Genomic DNA, 24,614 nt, shown 5'->3' with positions numbered 1-24,614 from the left:
TCATTGCAGTGGCTTCTCTTGTTGCAGAGCACGGGCTCTAGGCGCGTGGCCTTCAGTAGTTGCAGCGTGCGGGTTCTAGGGTGCAGGGGCTTCAGTAGTTGTGGCACGTGGGCTCAGTAGTTGTAGCTTGTGGGATCTAGAGTGCAGGTTCAGTAGTTGTGGTGCACGGGCTTAGTTGCTCCGCAGCATGTGGAATCTTCCCAGACCAGGGCTTGAACCCGTGTCCCCTGCATTGGCAGGCGTATTCTTAAGCACTGCACCACCAGAGAAGTCCCCCGAAATACGTCTTGAATCCCATCACTTCTCTCCATCCCTGCCACTCACCCTGGCCTGAGTCACCATGGGTTTCCCGTCTGAACCACTACAACTCATCTTCCTACCCCCAGGGAGAGTGGAGAAGTGCCGAGGACAGGAGGCTGGGATTGTCAGATGAGCCCAGATGTGACATCACACTAGCTCTGGGTCACTAGGTAAAAATCAGTCAGACCTAGTCATTCCAGTCGTAGTTATTTTCCCAAGAGCAATGAAGACTCATATTTACGCAAACACCTGTATGTGTGTATTCATAACAGCTTTATTCATAACTGCTGAAAATGGAAACACCTTTATCCTTTAACTGACAGATGAATAAACAAATTGTAATTTTTACAAAGGAAAACTACACAGCAGTGAAAAAGAAAGAACTCATACAACAACATAGATAAATCTCAAAAACTTTACACCAAACGAAAGAAGTCACCACAAAAGATTGAACAGTATGACTCCACTTACGTGAAGCTCTAGAAAAGACCCATCTAATTGGCAGCAACAGAAAGCAGATCACTGGCTCCCTGAGGCCCAGGGAGAAGTGGAAGCGTTGCCCAAAAGGGCCATGAGGCAAATTTTGGGAGCAAAGGAAATGATCTCCGTCTTGATTGTGGCAGTGGTTGCACATTTGTATATAGTTGTCAAAACCCATCAAATGGATAAACTTTATTGTGTTAAATTATACCTCAGTAAAGCTGATTTTTAAAGTAAAAAAAATAAGTCAATTCACCAAATGATGAGTTTGCCAAAAGTGCAATCATTCTACTGGGCCGTCCGCCAAGATGCCCTCATGCGGCTTTTCCCGAGCTGGGTCCTCAGGCTCCAGCAACCCCAGCCCAGCAGTTCTCACTGTTGGTTCACTCAGCCGCACCATCGCCCACAGGCCCACGGCTTTCCTTATTTCCAGGGCCCCTCAGGCAGCCTTGCGGAGTTTCCATGAGTCTGCCCAGGCCTCTTCCCTCTACTCTCTGGGAGCCGAAGGGCACATCTGTGAAGCTGCATCTCACAGAGGTCAGACGTGCTCTCCGCTCTGGATCCCAAGAGTTTCTCGCTGTTACGCCAGCTGTCGGATGGTGGAGGTGGGGCAAGGATAAATGACTGCCTATGTATTTTTCCATATCTGTTATTTACAGGAAAACTGAGGCCTAGAGAAATTTAGAAACCAAGATTTATCTTCTGTTTCTCTTTGTATTTTGAAGACGGTCTCCTTCCTCAGGGCAGCAGAGGCCAGGGGCCAGTTTGAGGGAAGAAAGGACCAAAAGGATTGCAGGGACAAAAACAAAGAACAAAACCATACAGGTTAAAATGTTCACATTGCATCCGTTTTTTTGTTTTTTTTTTAACTCTTTGTTAAGTCTTTGATTCCCAGGAGAGACTCACCAAAGAGTTCCTTACATACAAGAAATCTCTGTTCAGAGTCAGTCTGTCCAGAATTAGAGCCGGTGCTGGGCACTTCCTGAGTGCTCAGTGAAGGTTCTCCACCTGTGTCACATCAGCTGTCTCCTCCACTGAGCAATGCCACCTGCGGCTAGCACTTGGTGCCCTGCGGGCTCCATGGCCAGGTGACTCCTGCCCTACCTGGTCTCTGCCCATATCCGGCCTTGAGGCCAGCAGGAAGCCCTTCCATCTCTGTAAAGTGACCAGAGAGAAAGGCGGTGTCTGCCTGTGTAGACTTAGCCTGACCTAAACACAGATGGATGGGACTCTGCTCTGGCCAGGTGACCAGAGGCCATGAAGAAACGAATGGAGCCTGCAACCTTGCTTCCCATCGTCTCCCTCTGACACTCACAGGCCCTGCTCCGGATTCCTCCTCCTCCTTCACAGACATGCATGTTTATCCTTCCTGGGTACCGTCCCCTCAGGCCCAGAGTGACAGCTAGAGAAGCTGAGGCAGAGTCTGCATGGAACTGGGGGCCCTGGGAGACTGCAGGACATTTGGGTAGGACGAGACCAGCGGCCGCTCCCGGCTGGTGAAGAGGGGGAGGCATTTATTTATCAGGGGGCTTTTGCAGGCCACGGCTTGCTCCAAGGAGCCACCCTGGGCTGATGAAGGAGGCATGCCTGCCTTCCAGCTCACCCAAACCACACAGTGCCGACGGCCACCTGTTTTGCCTGTAGGAGTAGGATTTGCTCTCGTTCTTAAATATTCTCTGCTCATGCGTCACCACTGCCAACAGAAGAATCATCATGATTCTTACACCTGACATTTGGTACCTTATTTAATAGCCTTTCTGAGTCTTCATACCTTTGCTCATGCTGTCTCACCAGACAAAAATGCTCTTTCCTGGGTCCTTATCCTTCCTTCGAGGGCAAGTTCAAGTTTTTTCTATTCCAGGCAGCCTCTTCTGACTTGCCCAGCCCTGGGTGGCTGTGATCCCCAAGGAGAATATTTTTACACCTCTCCTCATACGTAGCGTGAGCATCCTGAGACCATTTGCATGACCTTCCTGTCTCACCCAACGTACGTTGTGAGCTCCTTGGGCAGATGACATCTTTGTGTCTGAGGTTGCTGTCCTGTGGATCATAGCACTTGTATTGAATCCATCGCTAACTAAGGGCCGGCCATGTGCTATGACTTTATCTCGTTTAGTCTTCACAACCACCCTATGAGGTAGGAATTCTTTTGCTTCCCACTTTTCAGATGGAGAAACTCAGGCTTAGAGGGATAAACCTACCCAAGTTCATGCAGCTAACATGTGGTGGAACAAGTGTTCAAATCCAAGTCTGTGAAACTTCAACATCTAGACCTTGAACTAACTGGACAATGTCATCCTCACAGAGGTGACTGGTGACAAAGAGCAAACTCAGTGTACAGAAAGCTCCAGGCAGTCTTGCTATGTGTGAGAGAGAGTCAGGACGATAAAACCTATCATCCAGTTGAAACCAGAGGCACAAGCTTTAGTAGCAGAAACCTCACAAGATTGAGAAATGTTGAGCTATGGACACAAGTGCTTTGAGAATACAAAGCACTGAGTAGGACTTTAACATCTGCTTATAAAGATAAAGAAGGGCAGGATCTGTTGACAACATTAGGAACATAAATACTACCTACATTGGAATAAAGAGCCTTTCTTGTCATATTTATCTTTTTTTTTTTTTTTTTTTTTTTTTGCGGTACGCGGGCCTCTCACTGTTGTGGCCTCTCCCGTTGCGGAGCACGGGCTCCGGAAATGCAGGCTCAGCGGCCATGGCTCACGGGCCCAGCCGCTCCGCGGCATGTGGGATCCTCCTGAACCGGGACACGAACCCATGTCCCCTGTATCGGCAGGCGGACTCTCAACCACTGCACCACCAGGGAAGCCCATATTTATCCTTATTTTATATCTTGACATCATGAAATAGTCACGTCTAATCTGTTGACCAGAAGTTCTGAGACATCTTGACATATTAACTTCAATGGTTGATTTTTTTTTTTATCTCCCGTTACTTGGAGGGTATAATATTTGCTTTACTTTATGTTGTCAAAACTGTGTTTACTCACTGTATGTTTTTTTTAATTGAAGTATAGTTGATTTACAATGTTGTGTTAGTTTCTGATGTACAGCAAAGTGATTCAGTTATACTTATATATACATTCTTTTTCATATTCTTTTCCATTATGGTCTATTACAGGATATTGAGTATAGTTCCCTGTGCTATACTGCAGGACCTTGTTGTTTACCTATTTTATATACAATAGTTTGTATCTCTTAATCCCAAACTCCTAATTTATCCCTCCCCTACCCCCTTTTCCCTTTAAGGGAATCATAAGTTTGTTTTCTATGTCTGTGTTACTCATTATATGTTTGTTTTAGGAAATTGAGCTTTATCAATGAACACAGGAACATAAAGAGACATTTAAAAAACATAATGGAGAATCTTGATTTTCCAGGGCAGTAGCATCTCCCAAAAGGCTGAGTGTATGAGGGTTAAGGCCAGAAGTTCCGGGACAGGCTGATTTGCATCACAGCCCTGTCACTTACTATGGTGACTCTGAGGAAGTGGCTTACCCTCTCCATGTCTCAATTAGTTTTTAAAATGAGATCATAATAGTATCTACTTCACAGGTAATACAAGATATGAAGAATAGTCCCCATCACTTTGTAAACATTCAATAGATGGTAGCCACTCTGTTCCTGTCGGCATCTGTGTGATGGTCCAGTGGTGAATGTACCATAACTAACCGTCTTCTTACTGATGGGCGTTAGGTGTTTCCAGTTGATGAACAAGACCAGCAATGTTCCTGCCCTGAAAAGGGTTACGGTCTGGTGCAACGAGGCAAAAAGATGAACATGATAAATCAACATATGATATATTAAGTTAGATTTGATCTAATTTAACTTAATTAATAACCAGAGAAACACGGAAGCAAATAAGTGGTTGAAAGGCATACATGTTATAAAGGGTGGTCAGGGCAGGCCTGCTGGAGAAAATGACACTTGAGCAGAGCCATGAGAGAGAAGAAAGAGCCAGCTATGCACAGAGCAGAAAGTCAAGGACTTCGGGCAAGGGAGCGGCGAGCGCAAAAATCCCTGATGTGGAAAAGGATTTACCACGTTCAGGGCATGGAGGGCCATGAGACAGACCCTGATATTTAAGGAAACTGAATATATCATAAAATTGGCACCACGGATCAATAGGAAAAGAACACACTGTTTAATAGATGACATGGCTGCAAGTGGCTCACTATACAGGGTGAAATAAAGCAGCATCTCCACTTCACAAGCTGAACTGTGTTCAAGGGAAGGAGTAGAATGTGAGAAGCCATGACAAGAAGTAAAAGCCACCAGAAGCTATGGGAGGGTTCTAACCAGGGCTGTCGAATAATCTAGTTATGTTTTTAGGAGATTCTGTAGAGAATGGCTTATAACAAGGCAAAAGTGCAAGCAGGAAGACCAGTTAGCCTAATGCCATAGCTGAGATGAGGGAGATGATGACTCAGGCTGGAGCAGTGGCAGCGACTCTGGGGTAAAGCAGGAGGGAAAATAATTTCACTTGAGTGCAGAGGGCCGAGGACATGGCCTGTTATCACCCTAGGTGCCCATGAGCCCCGAGTTTGTCTTCTTGATTGTTACTTCCCTGAACCCACAAATCCTTTCCCATTCTCTCCCCAAAGAAAGGCAATCTTTATTCAACTTTCTCAGTGCTTTCCAATTTAATAGCTGCAGTGAAATTTCATTTTGGTTTTAATTTCTCTGATTACCAATGATTTTGAGCGTCTCCTCAAATGCTTGTTAGTTTTTTGGGTTTCCCCTCCTATATATTGCAGGTTCAAATCTTTGGTTCACTTTTGTGTTGGCATGGCCGTCTTTTTCTTGTGGAGTATGTAAGAATTCTTCCTATATACTAGACATTAATCCTTTTGTGATTTGCAAATGCGATGCGAATGTCTTCTGTTATTCTGTCGGCTGTCTATTAACTGTTTCTCTGTGTTCTTAGTTGACAGAAACCCTTAATTCTTATGTAATCAAATTTAGAAATTTTTTTCCTTGTGGTTTGTGGATTCAAAATGATGTTTAAGAAATCCTCATCCCCAAGACCACAAATAGACTCTCCTGTGTTATCTTCTGCCAACTTCATAGTTTTCCCTTTCTTATGTTCACCCCATTTACAGCCCATCTTTTTATATGGGGACAGGTGAGGATGCTGTTTTATTTTACATTATACACTGAGCCACTCATGACCATGTCACCTCTTAAACAATCTGTTCTTTTTCTATTGATTTGTGGTGCCAATTTTCTCATATGTTAAGTTCCCTTAAATATCAGGGTCTATCTCTGCCCCCTCTACTTTGTTCCATTGGTCCTATTCTCGCACCAACACCCTACTGCTTGTGTTAGTGTGACTTTGTAGTTTATTTTAGTATCAGGCAGGGTAAGACTCTCCTCTTTACTGTTATTTTTTAAGAGTGGTTTGTTATCCACAGATATTTATTAAGAGGAAGGAATTTGGGATAAGTTTTGGAGGTAGAACGGTGCTTATGGCATCTTTTGCTTGACCCCAGTTTTACATTTCTATGTTTTTTGTTTGTTTGTTTTGTTTTGTCTTTTGCTGTGTTGGGTCTTCGTTGCTGTACGTGGCTTGCTCTAGTTGCAGCGTGCGGGGGCTACTCTTCGTTGCGGTGCGCAGGCTTCTCATTGCGGTGGCTTCTCTTGTTGCGGAGCACAGGATCTAGGCATGTGGGCTTCAGTAGTTGCAGCACACGGGCTCAGTAGTTGCAGTGCATGGGCTTCAGTAGTTGTGGCTTGAGGGCTCTAGAGTGCAGGCTCAGTAGTTGTGGTGCACAGGCCTAGTTGCTCCATGGCACGTGGGATCTTCCCAGACCAGGGATCGAAGTGTGTCCCCTGCATTGGCAGGTGGACTCTTAACCACTGCACCACCAGGGAAGTCCCTTTCTATGTATTTAAATCTGGCAACAGGGACTTCCCTGGTAGCGCAGTGGTTAAGAATCTGCCTGCCAATGCAGGGGACACGGGTTCGATCCCTGGTCCAGGAAGATCCCCCATGCCGAGGAGCAGCTAGGCCCGTGAGCCACAGCTACTGAGGCCTACGCACCTAGAGCCCATGCTCCACAACACGAGAGGCTGCCATGGTGAGAGGTCTACGCACCACAGCAAGGAGTGGCCCCTGCTCGCCACAACTAGAGAAAGCCTGTGCGTAGCAACAAAGAACCAACATAGCCAAAAATAAATAAATTGTTTTTAAAAATTAAAAAAAAAATCTGGCAGCATATCCCTATTGGTGTCTAGGTTTTATACCTTGTTTAGGAAAATCCTCCTCTTCCTCATCATTCTCTAATATTTCATTTTAAACCTTCTATAGTGTTATTTTAACGTTTAGATATTTAATGTGTCTGGAATTTATTTTTGTGTGGTTATGAAGTTCATTTTAACTTTATAACTAACTTTATATTATTCCAAATGGTAAGCTATAATACTTTTTCCAGTAATGAATAGTCCATCGTTTCATCACTGATTTGAAATACTTCCTTCATTGTATAATGAAATTTCATGTGTACATAGGGCTGTTTCTGGGCTCTGCTTGGAAGGTATTGGAATCCAGAATTCGTTGGCAAGAATGGAAAAGCATTAGATGTGTTGAGCAGGAGAATGACAGGTTGAGGGCGTGGTTACGAAGCTCACTGGCCAGCCTGGTTTGTGGGGCAAAAACTCGTGAGAGGCAAGAGGCTGAGAATCAGATGCTGCTGATGGGGTGGGACGGAAGGGACAGGCACCCGAGGCATCTTGAAAGAGGAAAGGTGAAGAATTCATCCTTGCTGGTTCTCCTGGGAGTGATGTCAGCTGAGCCACTGGGAAGAATGTACTTTCCAATGCTGGGTTACCTGAGACCAAGAGGCGGCTGGTGAAGGCAGCTCCTGGTCACCCTGATAAATGGGAGCCGGTTAACAAGACCCCCGGACACAGTCAGAGGTGGAGGCTCAGAAGAGCAGGTTGGGGGGCTCTGGGGAGATCTCAGGCTTTCTGCTCATTAGGGAGGAAAGGGCGGTGGGTAGAAAGAAACCAAGTCCCCTCCACTTTGTGCGGAGATGGCTTCAGAATTTCCGCATGAAGGAGCTCTGGAGCATCAGATTGTGTACCAAGAACACTGTTGTAGCTTTAATTGTGGGTTCATTCAGAGACACACTGGATCAGAGGAGGGGGTTAGGCTCCCGTCACCCCATAGTTGGACGTTACCTTATGCCTGGCACTCCCCACCTTCCCAGCCCACTCCCACAGCTCCCACCACCAAGGCCTCTGTCCCCTCCTGCCCTACTTGGAGTCCACACTGGACAATTCACCACTTAACTCAGCCCTCTCTGCTCCCCTCACTAGATCACAAATGCTTTGTTGTTTCCTTCCCGACTGCACCCTGTCAGCTCAGAGCCAGGCGGTAAATGCTGGCAGGTGAGTCCACTCTGTTTGCTGTTGCACCAGCTCCCACCGGGGTCAGAGGCTGTGTAGAGGGTGTGGAGGAAGAAGCTTCCACCCCACCTCCTGTGAGCTTCCTATTCAATCTGATTTCATTCAGCTAAAGTGAGGCCCCGCTCTTGAGGAGTTTATGCACAATGAGGAAATACAAGGATTGGAGACCCAGAGTTTTCACAGGCTGCCGAGGATGGATGGAGCGGGGTAGGGTGGGTGTTTGTGGCTAGGCTCCTTCAGTGAGAGGAGGATCAAGTTCTAGGCTTTGAGGAATGTTTTGGAGTTTGGGGCTTGCCCTGGGCCCATTTGATGGTGAAGGGTGGGGGAGTGGAGGGAATGGGTACCAGGCGGACACCTCCGTTGGGGGGAGGGTCCCCCTTCCCTCACTATAGCCTCACCACATCACATTCAGGACATTGTAGTGCTGTGGGCTGGGTTGTCTACAACATGAATCACCATTGCCTTCCGAAATTTCAGCTCTGATCATGTCACTGTCCTGCTCAAAAACCATTGATGGCTCCCCATTGCCTAGAGAATAAGTCCAAATTTAAAGCACACCTTTTATTTTTCTTTAATTTTTTAAAATATTTATTTATTTATCTGGCTGCTCCAGGTCTTATTTGCAGCACACTGGATCTTCCTTGCCATGTGCAGGTCATTTAGTTGCAGCATGAGGGATCTAGTTCCCCGACCAGGGATTGAACCTGGGCCCCCTGCACTGGGAGTGCGGAGTCTTAGCCACTGGACCACCAGGGAAGTCCCTAAAGTATGCCTTTCAAAGGTCACAACTATGGGGGCCTAATATATCTTTCCAGATTTGTTCCTTCACAGAACCTCCCTTCTCTCTGCCCAACTTCCACCACCCTCTGTGTCCCACTCTCCACCCCCCCATACCTCCTCCCACACAACTCGCTACTCTGATACCAGCCCACTTACATACCTGAGCATAGCCTGCTTTCTGGCCTCCTTATTCCTGTTCCTACTGCTCCTTCTTCCCATGATGCCCTTCTCACCTATCGTTAGCTACTGCAATCCCATCTCTCCTGCAAGACCCAATTCAGATGCTGCCTCTTCCACGAAGCCTTCTCATGCCCACTCTTTCCCTTCCCAGCTGACACTCTTTTCCCCATTTCTGTGCTCCGTAGCCAGTTATTAGGTCTGCAAACCACAGATTTTTACAAATGTAAAGGGTTTATATTGCTCCTTCTAGGATACCCCAGTTACCACAGGAGACTCAGACCTCTGAGCTTCTGAGGGGTTGGAAGCACTTGGTTCCCCAGCTGGACTGTCAGCAGCTTCAAGCTTGGACTTTCCTCTCTTAGTAGCACGTATGCAGTAGGTGCTCACTAAGCGCTGTGAACTAAGTTGAATTTGGTAGAGTCCACCGAGGGGCGCGGATGCTGTTTGTGTCCCTGGCAGTGCGCCATGGCAGCGGCAGGGAAGGGTGCAAGCTGGGAGGGGTCCAAGCTAAGGCCCCATCCCCCGTCTGGAGAGCCTGGCAAGCAGAGAGGAGCAGGGTGGGGATGTCCTCCACCTGGCATACGGAGAGGCCCCACAGATACCACTGACCAGGTTCCATCCCTGCCTTCAAGCCCAATCAGCCCTGTATTCAGATCTCACCCTTAGTTTCATAAAATCACTTTAATCCATGGGCCGGAAAAGCCGGTTGTGGGCCCCCAGGCAATAGCTCAGGCAGGAAATTCCCAAAGCTCCCAGCTGCACAGCTGAGTAAGCAAAGCTGCCTCCCCAGACCCCTGGAGTGAGCCAGCCACCAGGACAGAGATAGGGATCAGCTGCATGGGGCGAGAGCATCTCTGAGCCCGGGCAGGGGCTGGGCTCACCCTTTCTCCACCTGCCTGGGAGGGCAGGGACCACTAGCCCTTGACTCTCTCCTCACCAGGGATTCAGGCGATTACTTTCCTTCTTCATCCTCTAACTTTGAGTCCTGGTCATGGTCCCTGCCTCTCCTGAGGTCCCTGCCTACAGCTCCTGGGGCACTGAGCCATGGGGCTAAGTAGAGTCAGGAGGGAGGGCATATCCCCCAGAGGGGCACCTCTGAGCCATGACCTTGACAAGCTGTAGAGACAGCTTTTCCAAATCGTGGCTGGGCTAATCCTGAAGTCATGAGGGTCCAGCAGCATCTTCCTGCCATTCTCTGGGGCAGTGGACAGGCTGGTCATTCTTCTTGGGGCAGCAGACCCCTGACCCTGCTGGTCCCTGCATTTCCAGGATCTGAAGACCTGAGGGTCCCTTGATACTAAGAGGCCTGTGCCCGGGAACCCCATCTGTCTACCTACCTAAACCCCTCCCCGGGCAATTAGAGACACTGCCAAGAGTCTTCCAGAGGGCGGAGCTCTGAGTAAGAGTATAAGTTCCCCATCTCACGGCCCAACGGCAGAGCCACACCATGCTCCAGAAGGAGATGCTTGTCTCAGCCTCCCACCACCCGTCACACCCAAGCCAAGCAGAAGATGGCAGGCCCTCCGCCACCTGCACCTTGGAGGTGAGGGAGCAGGGCTGGGTGGGTCCGGAGCTGAGAGCAGGAGACGGGTTCAGGGAGGGCTGGGGGCACCGCAGACTCCAGAGACGTGGAGCACCTCGGCTAGGGCAGCCCCTGCCTGGCGCCGGGAGACACAGTCTGGCCCAGTTGGGGCTGGGCTCCTGGGTGGATGGCCCAGCTGCGGATACCCACGGGCTTGACAAGACTCCATGGAGTGGCTCAGGGATGTCCTGGGCCCAGCAGCACCCGGGAGGACAGTGCTCAGCACTGCTGGGGGTGGGTCACATTTGGCCTCTCCTAACGGTGAGCAGGCATTTACCTTGTGGACGTCTTGAACTGCCTGCTGGGAGAGTGTGTGGTGTGGTGTCCAGTGAGGATCTGTGCCATTGTCAACCTGTCTCCATTGGCCACGAGGCACCCCTCCTGGGTCTGTGGTCTAGACTCCTGGGTCTATGCAGCCCCTCACAGCCTTGCAGAGACACCCCAGGTTCATGAGTCAGGTTTCCAGGGCTCTAGACCAGCTCTGCCTTGGCTTTCCCATCGTCTCTGTCTTCCAATTTGCTGTAGGCATGCCATGGCAAGGGCTGTCAGCAGCAACATCTTCCTCCTTACCTTCCCCCGGCCCACACTAAATCATGGAGTGAGGCGAGTGATGCCCTGAAAGTGTCTTGTCCCTTTGGGGTGGGAGGTGGAGACCCTGCTCAGTCTCCAAGGAGCCCAGGAGGGAAACCCCATGCTGTATGGTGCCTGGTGTCCCGCCGCCTGGGCCAGGATAGACGTTGCCTTCTGGGCTGTGTTCCTCCACAGCCCTCAGGGGGCTGAGATAGCCTCTGGTCCACACGTGCTCCTGCCTCTCCTGTCTCGTTGAGTCTCCTGGAGCTTGGGCAAGGAGAAACCTCCACAGAGGGACAGAGCTTACCTTGAAGCGGGAATGAAGCAATTGAGAGCTGTGGCCATCCCTCTCAGGTCCTGGAGGGTCCATGACTCAGAGCTGGGATTTCTTGCCCTGACCTCTCACCTAGCCTGGGTGATAAAAAGGAAAACAGCCATAGTGGCTCCTCCCAGGTGACCCCTGGTCTGGGGTGCTGCTCAGACTAGCAGGGAAATGCTCTGGGATCCCACAGAGTTCCCATCCCAATGCTCTCCTTTTAGGGAGGGCCCTTGCCTCCTGGAAGCTATCGCCAGGCTGGTCTGAGCTCTGACACAGGTGTTGCAGGGAACTGATGGATACACCCAGCTCTCTAGGGAGGAGGAGGTGGCATCGCCAGCCGGGCCTGCCCTGAGAAGCGCCGCGGAGGGGAGTTCCCACAGGTTCCCCGGGAGCTGTACTCCCTCGTCAGCACCCAGACCTCATGTGCTGGTGTGGTTTGGGTATGTCTGACCCTAACCACTTCTGAAACAGGGTTGTCAGACCCTCCTCCCAACCCTCCCCTGCACCTGGGAGCCAGGCCCTGGGAGCCCATCTGTAACTAAATATTCTTCTAATTTGTGATGATAGCTAGTTTCTTGGGGTGTGAGGACAGTCCCAGAATGGGAGCTGAGGGTTTTACTCCTGCCTCTGCTATTAACTAGTCTAGTGCATGACCTGGAGCAAGCTTTTAACTGAGTTGGTTAATTCACGGTGAGAGCCAGCCTCCAGGTGGACGGAGAGGGCTCTGCCCTGCAGTCAGGTGGATCTGCGTCTGAGTCCTGGCCCCGCCCCTTCTGGGCTGTGTGACCCCATGTGAGATGCAAGCTCTCTAACCTCGGTCTTCTCCTCTGCAAAGCAGGATAACAGTACCTTCCTCAGAGTCTGGCTGGGATGGGGGGGCGGGGGCGGGCGATAGTTGAGAACAGATGCAGCAACCCCAGGTAGAGCAGAGCCCAGCGCACTAGAGGAGGGTAAGGAATTGTATTCCCAACTTCCCCGCCAAAGTCCTATCTCTAAAGTGAGGGTTTGGGAAGGGGTAATACTGGATTGCACAATAGCCAGTGCTGAGAGTCAAGCTCTTTTCCATATGAGCTGGCAAGATACCCCTGTCCTGAGGAGTTTTCGGGGGAAATGGAGTCCTGGCAAGTCCAGCCCCAGGGACCGAGGTGAGGGAGGAGGCTGGAGCCAGGTGTGTCTGCAGCCTGAGCAGTGACTTCCCAGCAAACTACCATCCAGCCACCCTCCCTGCACAGCTGTTCTGGTTATTAAAGTGTCTAAATACACTCCTCCACTGGTTGCCAAATAATCCCTGCCTTCAGTTCTAGCCCCTCCAGGGAGTGCTCCCTGGTCCTTATCCCAGGACCCTCCAATACCCCCATGAACTGGAGGATTACTGCCCATCCCAACTCCAGGGCCGCAGCCTGGCCATGCCTGTTGTTAAACTTTCACCCTGATGCCCAGCCAGGGCATCCTATTGGAAGGATGAGCTTGTCTAAGTCCCTGAAGTTCTTACCTGGATCCCGTAAGGTACCCCATACACTTGGGTTCCGTAAGCTCACTGGTTTCAGGTTCCCATAGTCACGGACTCTGTACTTTGATCTATTACGTCTTTCTACGTCTTTCTGTTCATTACCTCTGGGGCCATGAAGTTTTGCTTGTGTCTAGCACCACTCCAACTGAGCTGATCATATCAGGAGCAAAATATGTACACTCATGTTAATCCCAGAAGGTCATTTTTCACAGACCTCATTTCTGGAATCGTCTGGGCCCAAGACCCGAGTCCCATGTTCCCACTGCCTTCCTCTCCGCACCGCCCCTCTGGGCTCTCTCTCAAACCCTCCAGGCTCTGGCTCCCTGCTGGCAGATGTAAGAGTGCTTTGCAGAGTGCTTTGCAATTGGGTGTCTTCTGCAAATTCCTGGGCTAAAGGTGTAATCTGAGGCTCCAGAATGACCACAAAGGAGCCATCTGTGGCTGCTAGAAAGCGAGAGCTTCTCCAAGTACCCTTACAGTTCTGACGTGCTCTGTCTGTTTAAAACAGAGAGAGGTGATGAAATGTGTCAGAAGAGCACTGTAAATAGAAGGACTGCCAGAGTGTGGGGATTATTTGGGGGCTTTGGGGGAATGAAGGGTGAAAAGAAGACTCTGCCGGGAAAATAGATTTTCAGAGGACAAGACCAAGCACGAGGAGATCAGGGTAAGCAGCACCTGTCTTCGTGTTTGCCCACGGTCGCTTTCAAGTAAGGTGACAGTATAATTGTGGTTGTGAACGTGGGCTTAAGAATTAGAATTGGATTCAAACTCAGTTTCCTTTGATTCTAGCTGAGTGCCTGAAGTCAAAGGACTTAGGCTCAGATTCTCTATCTGTAAAGCAAGGCTAATAGTAAGATAAAATATAGAGATTATATACACAACACTTAGCATTTGGAAGACACTCAGCAGATGGTAGCTGTGTTGTTAATGGGGCTGAGTTAGAGTAGAAAGAAATGGTCAGCCTCGTTGGAAGGTATCGTGTTAGATGACAGCAGAGAGCTTTTCCTGGAAGGCAGGGAGACCTCAAGTGAGGTCCTGCGGGAAGCTGTAGATGCTCATTCTCTCCCAGCGAAGACACACGGGAGCTGGGCAGGGCCAAGGGCAGCCCCTCCTGGAGGCAGGAGAAGACCTATGATGGCCAAGAGGATCGTGACCCTGGGTTCAGAGACATGAGGAGTGACCCCTGCCTGGGCTGAGTCCTCAGGCAGCTCCCCTCCTGTAGCCCTCTAGCTGCCTTCTGAGAAAATGGGCCAGGGGGAACAGGTTTCACCAGAATTGCTCTCCTGGATGAAAGCTGACTCCTGCCTCCTCACCAGATCAAACCAGGACACACGCTCTGCCCAGGTGGGGAGTGAGAATGACGAGCCCATGTGCCCAGAGGCTGAGCCGTATTTCCAGAAGCAAAAGAGAAGCAGTGTTGTGACCTTTGGCCCAGTTACAAAGCTCAAAAGGCAATCCCATTAGAGCAAGTTATTGACCATGAATATATTCAACATTTCAGAGTTAATCTCACAGAAGGAATCCTCAGGCCTGTATGTGTCTGCCAGTGTGGCTTTTGTTCCGATTGTGAGGCAGTTTTTGGGGAGAGAGGAGGAAGAAGCCCTAAAACTGACGTATGTATCTATCTCAGGGACTAAGCAACTGTCTTCCCAGCCGTCGTCCTATTGTTCCTGGTCAGAATTAAGCCCCGAAGAGGCTGGAAGGACAGCCATCAAAATAACAGTTCTCATGACAAGGAAAAAAAAATTTTAACTATGTGTGATGATGGATAACTAAACTTCTTGTGGTAATCATCTGGCAATACTAAATACATATAGCAAATCATTATGCTGTATACCTCAACCTTATACAATGTTATACGTCAATTATTTCTTAACTTTTAAAAAGATGGCAATACCTCTATTATAAAGGTTTTATGAGGATTAGAAACTATAAGAGAAGTGTCTAGCAAATAGTAATGTTACCAAAGGCAAGTCCGTGGACCCGATGCACAGTGAGGCCAAACAATACCAAAATGTCGGAGTTTGGAGCGGAGGAAAGTTTATTGCAGGGCCATGCAAGGAGACTGGTGGCTCATGCCTTAAAAATTCCCAAACTCCCTGAAAGCTTTCAGCGAAGCCCTTTTATAGGAAAGGTGAAGGAGGGGCATGGTTAGTTGTTGCAGACTTCTCGGTGTCCGAGCCTTTGTTCTTGAGGTCAGGTCACAGTCAGGTCACGATGTTCCTGTAAACCTCCACCAAAACAAATGGTATTCTCTCTTCTGACAAGAAAGGGCAAGGTCCCAAGGCTCAACTTTTGCCCTCTGAGGTCCAGCCTCTGGTAAGTGGAGGGGGTCCCTACGTGGGCTGGTTCCCTGCCTGGGAGTGTTGGACCAGCCTCCAGTCTGGGTCCTCGCGCCAGTGCCCAGGCCTGGCTGAGGAGGCAGATCTCAGCTGACGGTGTCCTCAGGGCAAGATCCCCAGACCCTGCACAGATCTCATCACTGAGGAAGCCAGGCACCCAGGAACCAGCTGGCCCTCGGGCTCCTCAGGCCACCCAAACAGGGGTGGGTCCCACGGCCTGTGACCCATGGAGACCCCGCCGCCATTAGGTCGCAGAGGCGGGGACTGCGGAGAGGTTCACTGCTGCTTCGTGGCCTGGGCCCGGCCAGTGGGTGGCCATGGCAAGGGCTCTGGAGCTCTGCGAGACCCAGCACCCAGCCTGTCCCCCAGGAGCCCAGCTCACCCGCTGGCCTGAGGCTGGAGGGCCCTGGGGAGAAGGCCGCTGTCCACCTCCACTGCACTCTCTGCCCCAGGACCCCCGTGAGGCTGACTGAGTGGGACCTCTAACCCCTGAGCTCAGGGTCTCGCACTAAGGGTCGGTGCCTGCCCTGCCCCGCTCTGCCCCGCCCCTACTGCAGTACGTGTTCAGTAGATGCTATTACAAATAGTATTATCTCTGATAACCGCCAAAGCAGATGAACTATCTGTGGGCAGTCTGAGTTGAAAATAAAAATAATTATAAATAGTGACCTTTTCTGAGTGGTGGCATTATGGGGACTTTTTTCCTTCATACTCTCATGTTTTTCCCTAAATCCCAATGTTATATTGTTTTTAATTTTTATTTATTTTTTTGTCTGTGTTGCGTCTTCGTTGCTACACACGGGCTTTTTCTAGTTGTGGTAAGCGGGGGCTGCTCTTCGTTGCAGTGCGCAGGCTTCTCACTGCCATGGCTTCTGTTGTTGTGGAGCATGGGCTCTAGGCGCCCAGGCTTCAGTAATTGCAGCACACGGGCTTCAGTAGTTGGGGCTCACAGGCTGTAGAGCGCAGGCTCGGTAGTTGTGGCGCATGGGCTTAGTTGCTCCACGGCATGTGGGATCTTCCCGGACCAGGGCTCGAACCTGTGTCCCCTGCATTGGCAGGCAGATTTTTAACCACTGCGCCACCAGGGAAGTCCCCCAATATTATTTTAAATACAGAAGAATTGCATCTTCTTGGAAGGGTAGAAAGTGATTCTAGTAACATGGAGTGGACGATGTGGAGTAAAGGGTTCCAGTTCAGAGGCCTCTATAAATGTCGTTGGGTGGGTTGGAGGAGTCCGATGGTGTCTGCCATGGGCGTGGGCTGGGAGTGGACAGTAAAAAGACTTGTCTAAGCCTGGGTAAAATGCTCAGGAAAAGGGCTTCCAATTCCCAGATCCAAACAAGCAAGACAGGGACGGAACAGGCATGAAGCTGTCCCTCTTCCCGGGTGTGCTGGCTCAGAGTAGGGTGAGGACAAAGCCCCTCACGTCCATAGCCTCGGGCCGCCTGGGGACCAGAAGCAGCCTCCAGAGCCCAGAAACACCGATGGACAGTGGGGAGGTTGCTTGAGCCTGGGCAGTGGGAGCCTGTGCTGCTCTCTCCGTCAAGGCCACCTGCCACAATCGCCCAAAGAGTGAGTCCACTGTCCTCTCAATCCACAGGAGGAGCTGTCTCCATGCCACCTGCTGACAGTGAGGGTCATCCGGATGAAAAACGTCCAACAGGCTGACGTGGGTAAGTATCCCCCTCCCTCTTCCCTCCTTCTTCTCTGCATCTGGGGCCAGGATGGAGACAGGCCCCGGGGGAGAAATGGTCAGGTGTGGCTGTGTGTGTGTGTGTGTGTGTGTGTGTGTGTGTGTGTGTGTGCACGCTCTATGTTCAAGTTGTATTACAGACTTTGGGGTTTGTATCATTTTCCCAGGCCCCTCCCTCTAGCTGCACCCTTGGCATGACCGGCCCTTGCATTCGGCCTCCTCCAACGGCTCACTTCGCTCTCTCCTCCCCACTCTCCCCTCCCTAGGATCCGTTCCAGGAGTAGCTTCTCCCACACTGGGCACTCCTTGTCTCTGCATGAGTTTACGGCCTGTTAGGGGTGGCAGGGAAGGAAGGGCCCTTGAGTACCATGGAGCCAGCTGCCGGCCAGCCCCAGTGCCCTTCTCAGGACCTGGATCTCAAACGGGTTCTACAGTGCATGCCGGGTGCCCCATAGCGCCGAGTTCCTCAGTTCAGGCCATGGATGTGGTTTGACTCACCAGGGCTCTTTGTGCAGTGTCTTCTTGCAACTTTAACGTCCCTTTCATCCCAGCCCCTGCTGCATTCCCAGACCACGGGTGCCCAGGGAAGTCTTTGGCTTCAGGAAGAAATGAAGGCATCTGGGTGGGCAGAACAAAAGCCCCTCCCTATGCTGCCCTCATCTCCCCCCACCCCATCCAGTGAGGAAGCTTGGCCCTCAAGGAGGAGAAAGCTCTGTGTCAAGGCCCATGGCTGAGGGGATCCCCGCTCACTGGTGACCACACAGGAATCGCCCAAGGGCTCCAGTTTCCCCAAAGCTCTGTTATACTGCCCTCACCCCAGGATTCAATTAGCCTGGGAGAGCCGTGATACATGGGGAGGTGTCTATGCCCAAAGCAATTATAGAGTAGTAATAGAGGACGGCATTCTCATCTTGTCACCACGGAATTTAGAACTGGAGGACACTGAAAGCTGGGAGTAGCTGAGGAAAGCTGCTTTGAGGGGACAGGGTGTGAGCATCCAGAGGCCTGGGGAGCCCAGTCTGAGGGAGAGGAGCTGCGTCCCCCTGAGCCCCTGCTGGGGGCCAGCTGGGGCCAGACATCCAAACATCATTCATCTTCCGCACAACCTGAAGGCAGGGCTGTGGGGCCCATTTCGCACATTGAGGATTAATTGCCGAAAGCAGAATCAGTGTTTGATGCCAGGTCTGGACCGCTGGGGGTTAAGGGAGACAAGCCAGGAGGAGGAGGTCAGGGCCGTTCAGAGGGTTGACAGGAATCTAAGTGATGGGCACCTGAGCTCTTGAGGAAGGGATTGCATGACTTCCCGAGGGCTTATATGCAGATGGTGCAGGAGCACAGGTGGGAGAGGCTGACACACCTTCCGGGAAGCTGTCGCTGCAACACTGCAGTGTAAGGATGAGTGTGGAGGGTGGAGGAAGGAGGGCCCTGGAGCCCCAGAGAGAACAAAGGGATCAGGCAGCATTCAGACTGGGCCCCTGGGAGGGTGAGTGTCCAGAGCCCATGCCGGGGGAGCAATTGCAGCCAGCATCATTTGGGGCCTGGCTCTGTCACAAGACCAGCCAGAGGGCCACGGACTTCTTGGGCTTCTCGGGACCTCTCAGGCCACCAGTGAGTGACCTGAGGGGCCTGGAAGTGTCCGCTGGACCCAGGACCTGCCTGCCTCTTCTGCCTTTCCTGCCGTGCCAGCGTGGGTTATCAGACACCTCAGCCCATTTCCCTCAGGGACGGCCACAGCTCTCGCATGCCGGCAGCTGCCTCGCCTGCCTCGGCTCCTCTGGAGGCGTATCTGTCCCAGCCCTGTGTGTCATGCGGGCCTCACACTCGCACGGCGTGCCTACACCTGTGCGCTCAGACCTTCCCCCGCGTCCAGGGCCCTTCCTTTTGTCTTCTCCCTGCTACACCCGTCACCTACAAGCCCTAGAGGAGGGGGCGGGATGGGGAACAGGAACCAGAGAAACAGGCTGAGGTCTGCTCCACCACCCTCCTCTCCCCCTTCCCCCCACACGCCTCTGGCACACAGGCTGCCCTTCGGGGACACCCTGGCCCCTTTGGGAACCCCTTTTTATGTTTTCCTCATTTCCCTAAAGAACAGCGTCCGGGGGCAGCCATGGTGTCTGGGGGTGTCAGCAGCCCAGGTCACGTGTCTGGATCCACAGTTGTCACAGGCTGGGATCTGTTGCTGCCTCACCTGGGTTGAGTCTATCCTAACCTCTTGCAGGTCCTGGGTTACCCTTGCCCCACATTGTGCCTTCCAGCTTGGATCAAAAACAAGCTCCTCTCTGGTTCAGTCCTGTAATGAGTGCCTGAGTTTCTAAGATTTCCAGGAGGCTGAAAGGGATGAGATTCAGGGATGAGATTCAGGGGTGACTGCCCCATCAAGGAGCACACCACCCAGCCCTGCACCAGAGCTGGGAGAAAATCAGCCCGGAAATCTCCCCGCTGTCAAGAGTTTTTACTCCTCTTGGGAAAATAAACTCAAACCAGCACTCCCAGGGGGTGTGAGGCAGGTGTCTCTAAGGTATTAGGAAGACAATGTTCTTGACATCTATAGAGATCATTGAGTCATCTTGGCCACCCACATTCTGGGAAAAGAGACATGTCATTCTGATGACCAAGCCCTCTGTCACTTCATGAAGAACAAGGATTAGAACCTATCTGTGCTTAGGAAATTCCCTGAAGTCCCTGAAATTCTCAGAATTGGGTCATCCTTGCTTAACCACTCTTCATTGCCAGCTCGATGGTCACTGCCTTACAGTCAGTTCATTATGCCCATGCCCCAGATCGTCATCTGGGTCCAGCGGCTACCTCATCATCCCTCCTTCCCCAGGATTATCCCCTCTTGGGCTTCACTCTCCTTCCCAACCTTGTTGGGGAGGAGGTGGAACGGCTCCCTACGAAAGGACTGGGAAATAAATTAATGCTTGACATGTGGGTGTCTGATCAATCCTGGCTCTTCCAGGAGTCTTTTTATCTTAATTAGAGATTTAAGCCTTCGGCCAAAATACCTGAAACTTTATTTAGTGGATTTAATGGGACAATTTTAGGCATGGACTGATGATAGGAAAGGGATGTTAGAGGGAAATGGGCCTTTACAGGGTCCTTCAAATCATGCTAAGCAAGTGAGTGTAGGCCTGGTGGGTCCCTGCCTGCAGGCTCCTTGTGTACAGGAGGCAGACCAGCAGGAGGTGCCCCAGAGCCCAGGAAAAGCCAAGGGAGGGGTCCAGGAGGACTAAGCAGGTCCCCAGGGAGTCTCTCTCTGAGCAGAGCCATTAAACGTGCCTATCTATATCTGTGGTGACTCAGCCCAGAATTTCTTGGGTACTGATACAGCCCAATAGCAGGAAGTTGGGCTTTTCTATCATTCATTTATTCAACAAATATCTAGCGGTGCCAACATGGGTTTCCTGAGCTTCCCAGGGTGCAGTGGGAGGTGGAGACAGATGCACCGACCTGCCATTGCAGTGAACTGTAGCCAGTGCTCCATCGGGAGGAGAGCAGAGGGCCCTGGGCTACAAGAGGCACCTGGGCCAGACTTGGAGGTTCAGACGAGGCTTCCAGAGGAGGTCTCTTCTGCAACCTGAAGGGGCTAACCAAGGAAGGGTGGCGTGAAGGAGGAACAGAAGGGTGTTCGTTGCAAGATGGCATGGCCTTTGAGACCTACAAGGGACTGGGTTTGGCTGGAGTCTGGAGTGTGAGTGGTGGCACGTGTGTGAGTGTTTACGTGCGTGCATGTGTGCACGCACCTCTGTGTGTGTGTGTGTGTGTGTGTTTGGGGGCAGAGAAGGGGCTGGGGTGGTAGGGAAGATGGAAAGATGAAGCTGAGGCTGGGGAAGTGGGAGGGGCATCCATGCTGAATGGGTGGGACTCCTTTCTGAAGGCATATGGGAGCCGCTAAAGGATCTTAAACTGGAGAGTGACATGGTCAGATGGGACAAGAGCCCTCTGGTTTCTCTAAAGAGAAAAGATCAGGGTGGGGCAGGACAGAAGACAGGGCATCCATTGGGGCAGTGGCAGCAGAGATGAAGGTGGCTTGTACCAAGGCAGTGGCCATGCAAGTAGGGAGAAGTGGACAGGCTGGAGAGCTCCAAGGAGTTAAGTCGACTCAAGGTGAGAGTCAAGGGCGATATTTGGTGTCTAGTCAGGACACCTGAGTTGACGGTGAGGAAGAACAGGTTGGGTGTGGAAGGAAAGATAAGGATGATGTCATCATTTTCTTTTGATTCTGTTGGGTTTGGGTCATTCTTTGTGTTTGGATTAATGATGATTATGACATTTAAAGGACAGGGTCATCTCACCTCTATTCAGTGGGAGGAAGGCCATGAATTCCAATTCATTGAATGGTGAGCCCTCACAGATTAACCAGACAGCGGGGATGAAATCAGAAACTAGGGATGCTTGTGATGCAAACCATGGTTATTAAGTCTGATAAAGTTCTCAGTATAGAGACAATATAGGACTAAGTCAGTCTGGGGAGTGGGTCACCTCTGGTTCCACTCTCACAGGACATTATTAATTATAATTAGGAGGTAGTTTGGATGAGTCTCGCATCCCTGCCCAGCTTTACTATCTAGAAGACTCTCTGACACTGGAAACTGTATTGACGGTTCCCGTTCTCTATGAATTGGGTGGGTACCCTGGGAATGACCGAAGAAGAGTGACAAGGGCAATCGTGGCACCTCTTCCTCCCTCCTCCCAGGTACAATGGAAGGAAGGAGCTGGGCTGGGCTGCCATTTTTCACTGTATGCCTTCTGCTGCTCCAAACAGAAGACCCAGGAGGCCTTCTTTCACTTCAGGAGGGCCTGTTGAGGTCACAGCCTTTGTCCTTCTCCAGAGCACTTACAGCATCATCACAGTTGCGTTGTTCTTTCAAATGAAAAATAGAGTATGTGGTCTTAGATGTGAGGGTTTCTTGGGTCACACACCCCATGTGGGGAGACCAGCAGAGATATGAAAAGCCCGTCGGGGTGTATCTGAGATGTTAGTCATGTGTGGATGGTAGTCCCGGCCCCTAGATCCTGCTGAATAGCTTGTTCCACTCAAGCCCTTCCCCGCTGGGGCCCTCTAGGCTGACTCCCAGCCGATGGTGTCCCTTCTAATCCTTGCTGCTCCTCAGCTCAGAGGAAGAGCTGGGCCCTACTGTGGTTTCCCTGGTGCCCTGGGCTAAGGCAAGAGATAAACTGGACACTTGGGGGCTAGTCCTCCAGATCTTCCCCTGGCAGAGGGAAAACTGTGCAACTGTACCTTGTCCCAAACCAACAGGTGTTTGCTCAGAGAGCCAGGGTGCTGCTGAGAAGAGCCAGAGGCCATCTGTGTCCACGAGAACAGTCAGTGGGACCTGGGTCCCCTCTGTGAAACCTCTAGCCTGCAGTCCATGACCTTCTCAGGGTTCTGGGACAAAGGTCTCTGGAGAGTCAGAGCCATGAGTCAGGAGGGGACCAGAAGCTGGCTTCTGCCTCCACACTCTCTCCTCTCTGGACCTGGGTTGACTCCTCACCCTCCCCTCCCACCCTTGTCTTCCTCGGACAGTAAGCCAGACAGACTGCTTTGTGAGCCTCTGGCTGCCCACAAGCTCTCCTAAGAGGCTGAGGACTAGGACCATCTCCAACTGCCGAAACCCAGAGTGGAATGAAAGCTTCAAGTTCCAGATCCAGACCCGGGTGAAGGTGAGACGTGGGGGACAGCACCTGCCTGCCCTGCTTGCTATTCCCCTCCTTCCCTGCTTGTCCTTCTCTTTGATCATGTGCCCTTCTTATGACTATTTGTTTTTCTTTCTTTTTTTAAATTAATTTTTATTGGAGTACACTTGCTTTACAATGTTGTGTTAGTTTCTTGCTGTACAGCAAAGTGAATCAGTTATACGTATACACATATCCCCTCTTTTTTGGATTTCCTTCCCATTTAGGTCACCACAGAGCACTTGAGTAGAGTTCCCTGTGCTATACAGTAGGTTCTCATTAATTATCTATTTTATCTATAGTAGTGTATATATGTCAGTCCCAATTTCCCATTTCATCCCACCCGCCTTTCCCCCTTAGTAACCATAAGTTTTTTCTCTACATCTGTGACTCTATTTTTTCTTTGCAAATAAGTTCATCTCTACTGTTTTTCTAGATTCCACGTATGAGTGATAGTAAATGATATTTGTTTTTCTCTTTGACTTCACTCTGTTTGACAGTTTCTAGGTCCATCCACATCTCTGCATATGGCACTATTTCATTCCTTTTTATGGCTGAGTAATATTCCATTGTATATATGTACAACATCTTTTTTATCCATTCCTCTGTCGATGGACATTTAGGCTGTTTCCATGTCCTGGCTATCATAAATAGTGCTGCAATGAACATTGGGGTGAATGCATCCTTTCGAATTATAGTTTTCTCTGGATATATACCTAGGAATGGGATTACTAGGTCATATAGTAGCTCTATTTTTAGTTTTTTAAAGAACCTGTTCTCCATAGTGGCTGTACCAATTCACATTCCCACCAACAGTGTAGGAGGGTTCCCCTTTCTCCACACCCTCTCCAACATTTATTGTTTGTAGACTTTTTGATGATGGCTATTCCGACTGGTGTGAAATGATACCTCATTGCAGTTTTGATTTGCATTTCTCTAATAATTAGTGATGTTGAGCACTTTTTCGTGTGCTTTTTGGCCATCTCTATGTCTTCTTTGGAGAAATGTCTATTTAGATCTTCTGCCCATTTTTTGATTGGGTTGTTTAGTTTTTCAGTTTTTTTTTTGGTTTTTTTCTTTTTTTTTTTTATTGAGCTGCATGAGCAGTTGGTATATTTTGGAGATTAATCCCTTGTCAATTGCTTCATTTGCAAATATTTTCTCCCATTCTGAAGGTTGTATTTTCGTTTTATTTATGGTTTCCTTTGCTGTGCAAAAGGTTTTAAGTTTAATTAGGCCCCATTTGTTTATTTTTATTTTCATTACTCTAGGTGGTGGATTGAAAAATATCTTGCTGTGATTTATGTCAGAGAATGTTCTGCCTACATTTTCCTCCAAGAGTTTTATAGTATCCAGACTTAGGTCTTTAATCCATTTTGAGTTTATTTTTGTGTATGGTGTTAGGGAGTGTTCTAACTTCATTCTTTTGCATGTAGCTGTCCAGTTGTCCCAGCCCCAGTTATTGAAGAGACTGTCTTTTCTCCATTGTATATTCTTGCCTCTTTTGTCATAGATTAGGTGGCCATAAGTGCATGGGTTTATCTCTGGACTTTCTATCCTGTTCCATTGATCTATATTTCTGTTTTTGTGCCAGTACCATACTGTTTTGATTACTGTGACTTTGTAGTATAATGACTATTTGTATTTTTTTAAATAAATTTGTTTATTTATTTATTATTTTGGCTTCATTTGGTCCTCGTTGCTGTGTGCAGGCTTTCTCTAGTTGCAGCGAGTGGGGGCTACACTTCATTACGG

At 50.0% G+C, this 24,614-nt stretch overlaps 1 protein-coding gene across 2 annotated transcripts in view; it reads left to right on the top strand.

The window, feature by feature from the left end:
* Positions 1–24,614, top strand: part of PLA2G4E (phospholipase A2 group IVE) — a gene marked incomplete at its 5' end in the record, with an annotated part of 57,995 nt that overhangs the window by 4,875 nt on the left and 28,506 nt on the right. The window contains 3 exons of one of the 2 annotated variants that reach the window (XM_079913841.1): positions 10,615–10,710; positions 17,091–17,163; positions 22,711–22,847. In XM_079913841.1, coding sequence (XP_079769967.1) covers positions 10,615–10,710; positions 17,091–17,163; positions 22,711–22,847 — 306 coding nt within the window. Of the gene's footprint in view, positions 1–10,614; positions 10,711–17,090; positions 17,164–22,710; positions 22,848–24,614 lie in introns of those variants that run through there. The other variant, XM_079913840.1, reaches the window with a different exon arrangement.

This window comes from Stenella coeruleoalba (assembly GCF_951394435.1).
Source record: "Stenella coeruleoalba genome assembly, chromosome: 2".
NCBI classification, from domain to species: Eukaryota; Metazoa; Chordata; class Mammalia; order Artiodactyla; family Delphinidae; genus Stenella; species Stenella coeruleoalba.
Note: the sequence above shows the minus strand (reverse complement) of the source record. Positions and strands in the feature narration are given on the sequence as shown.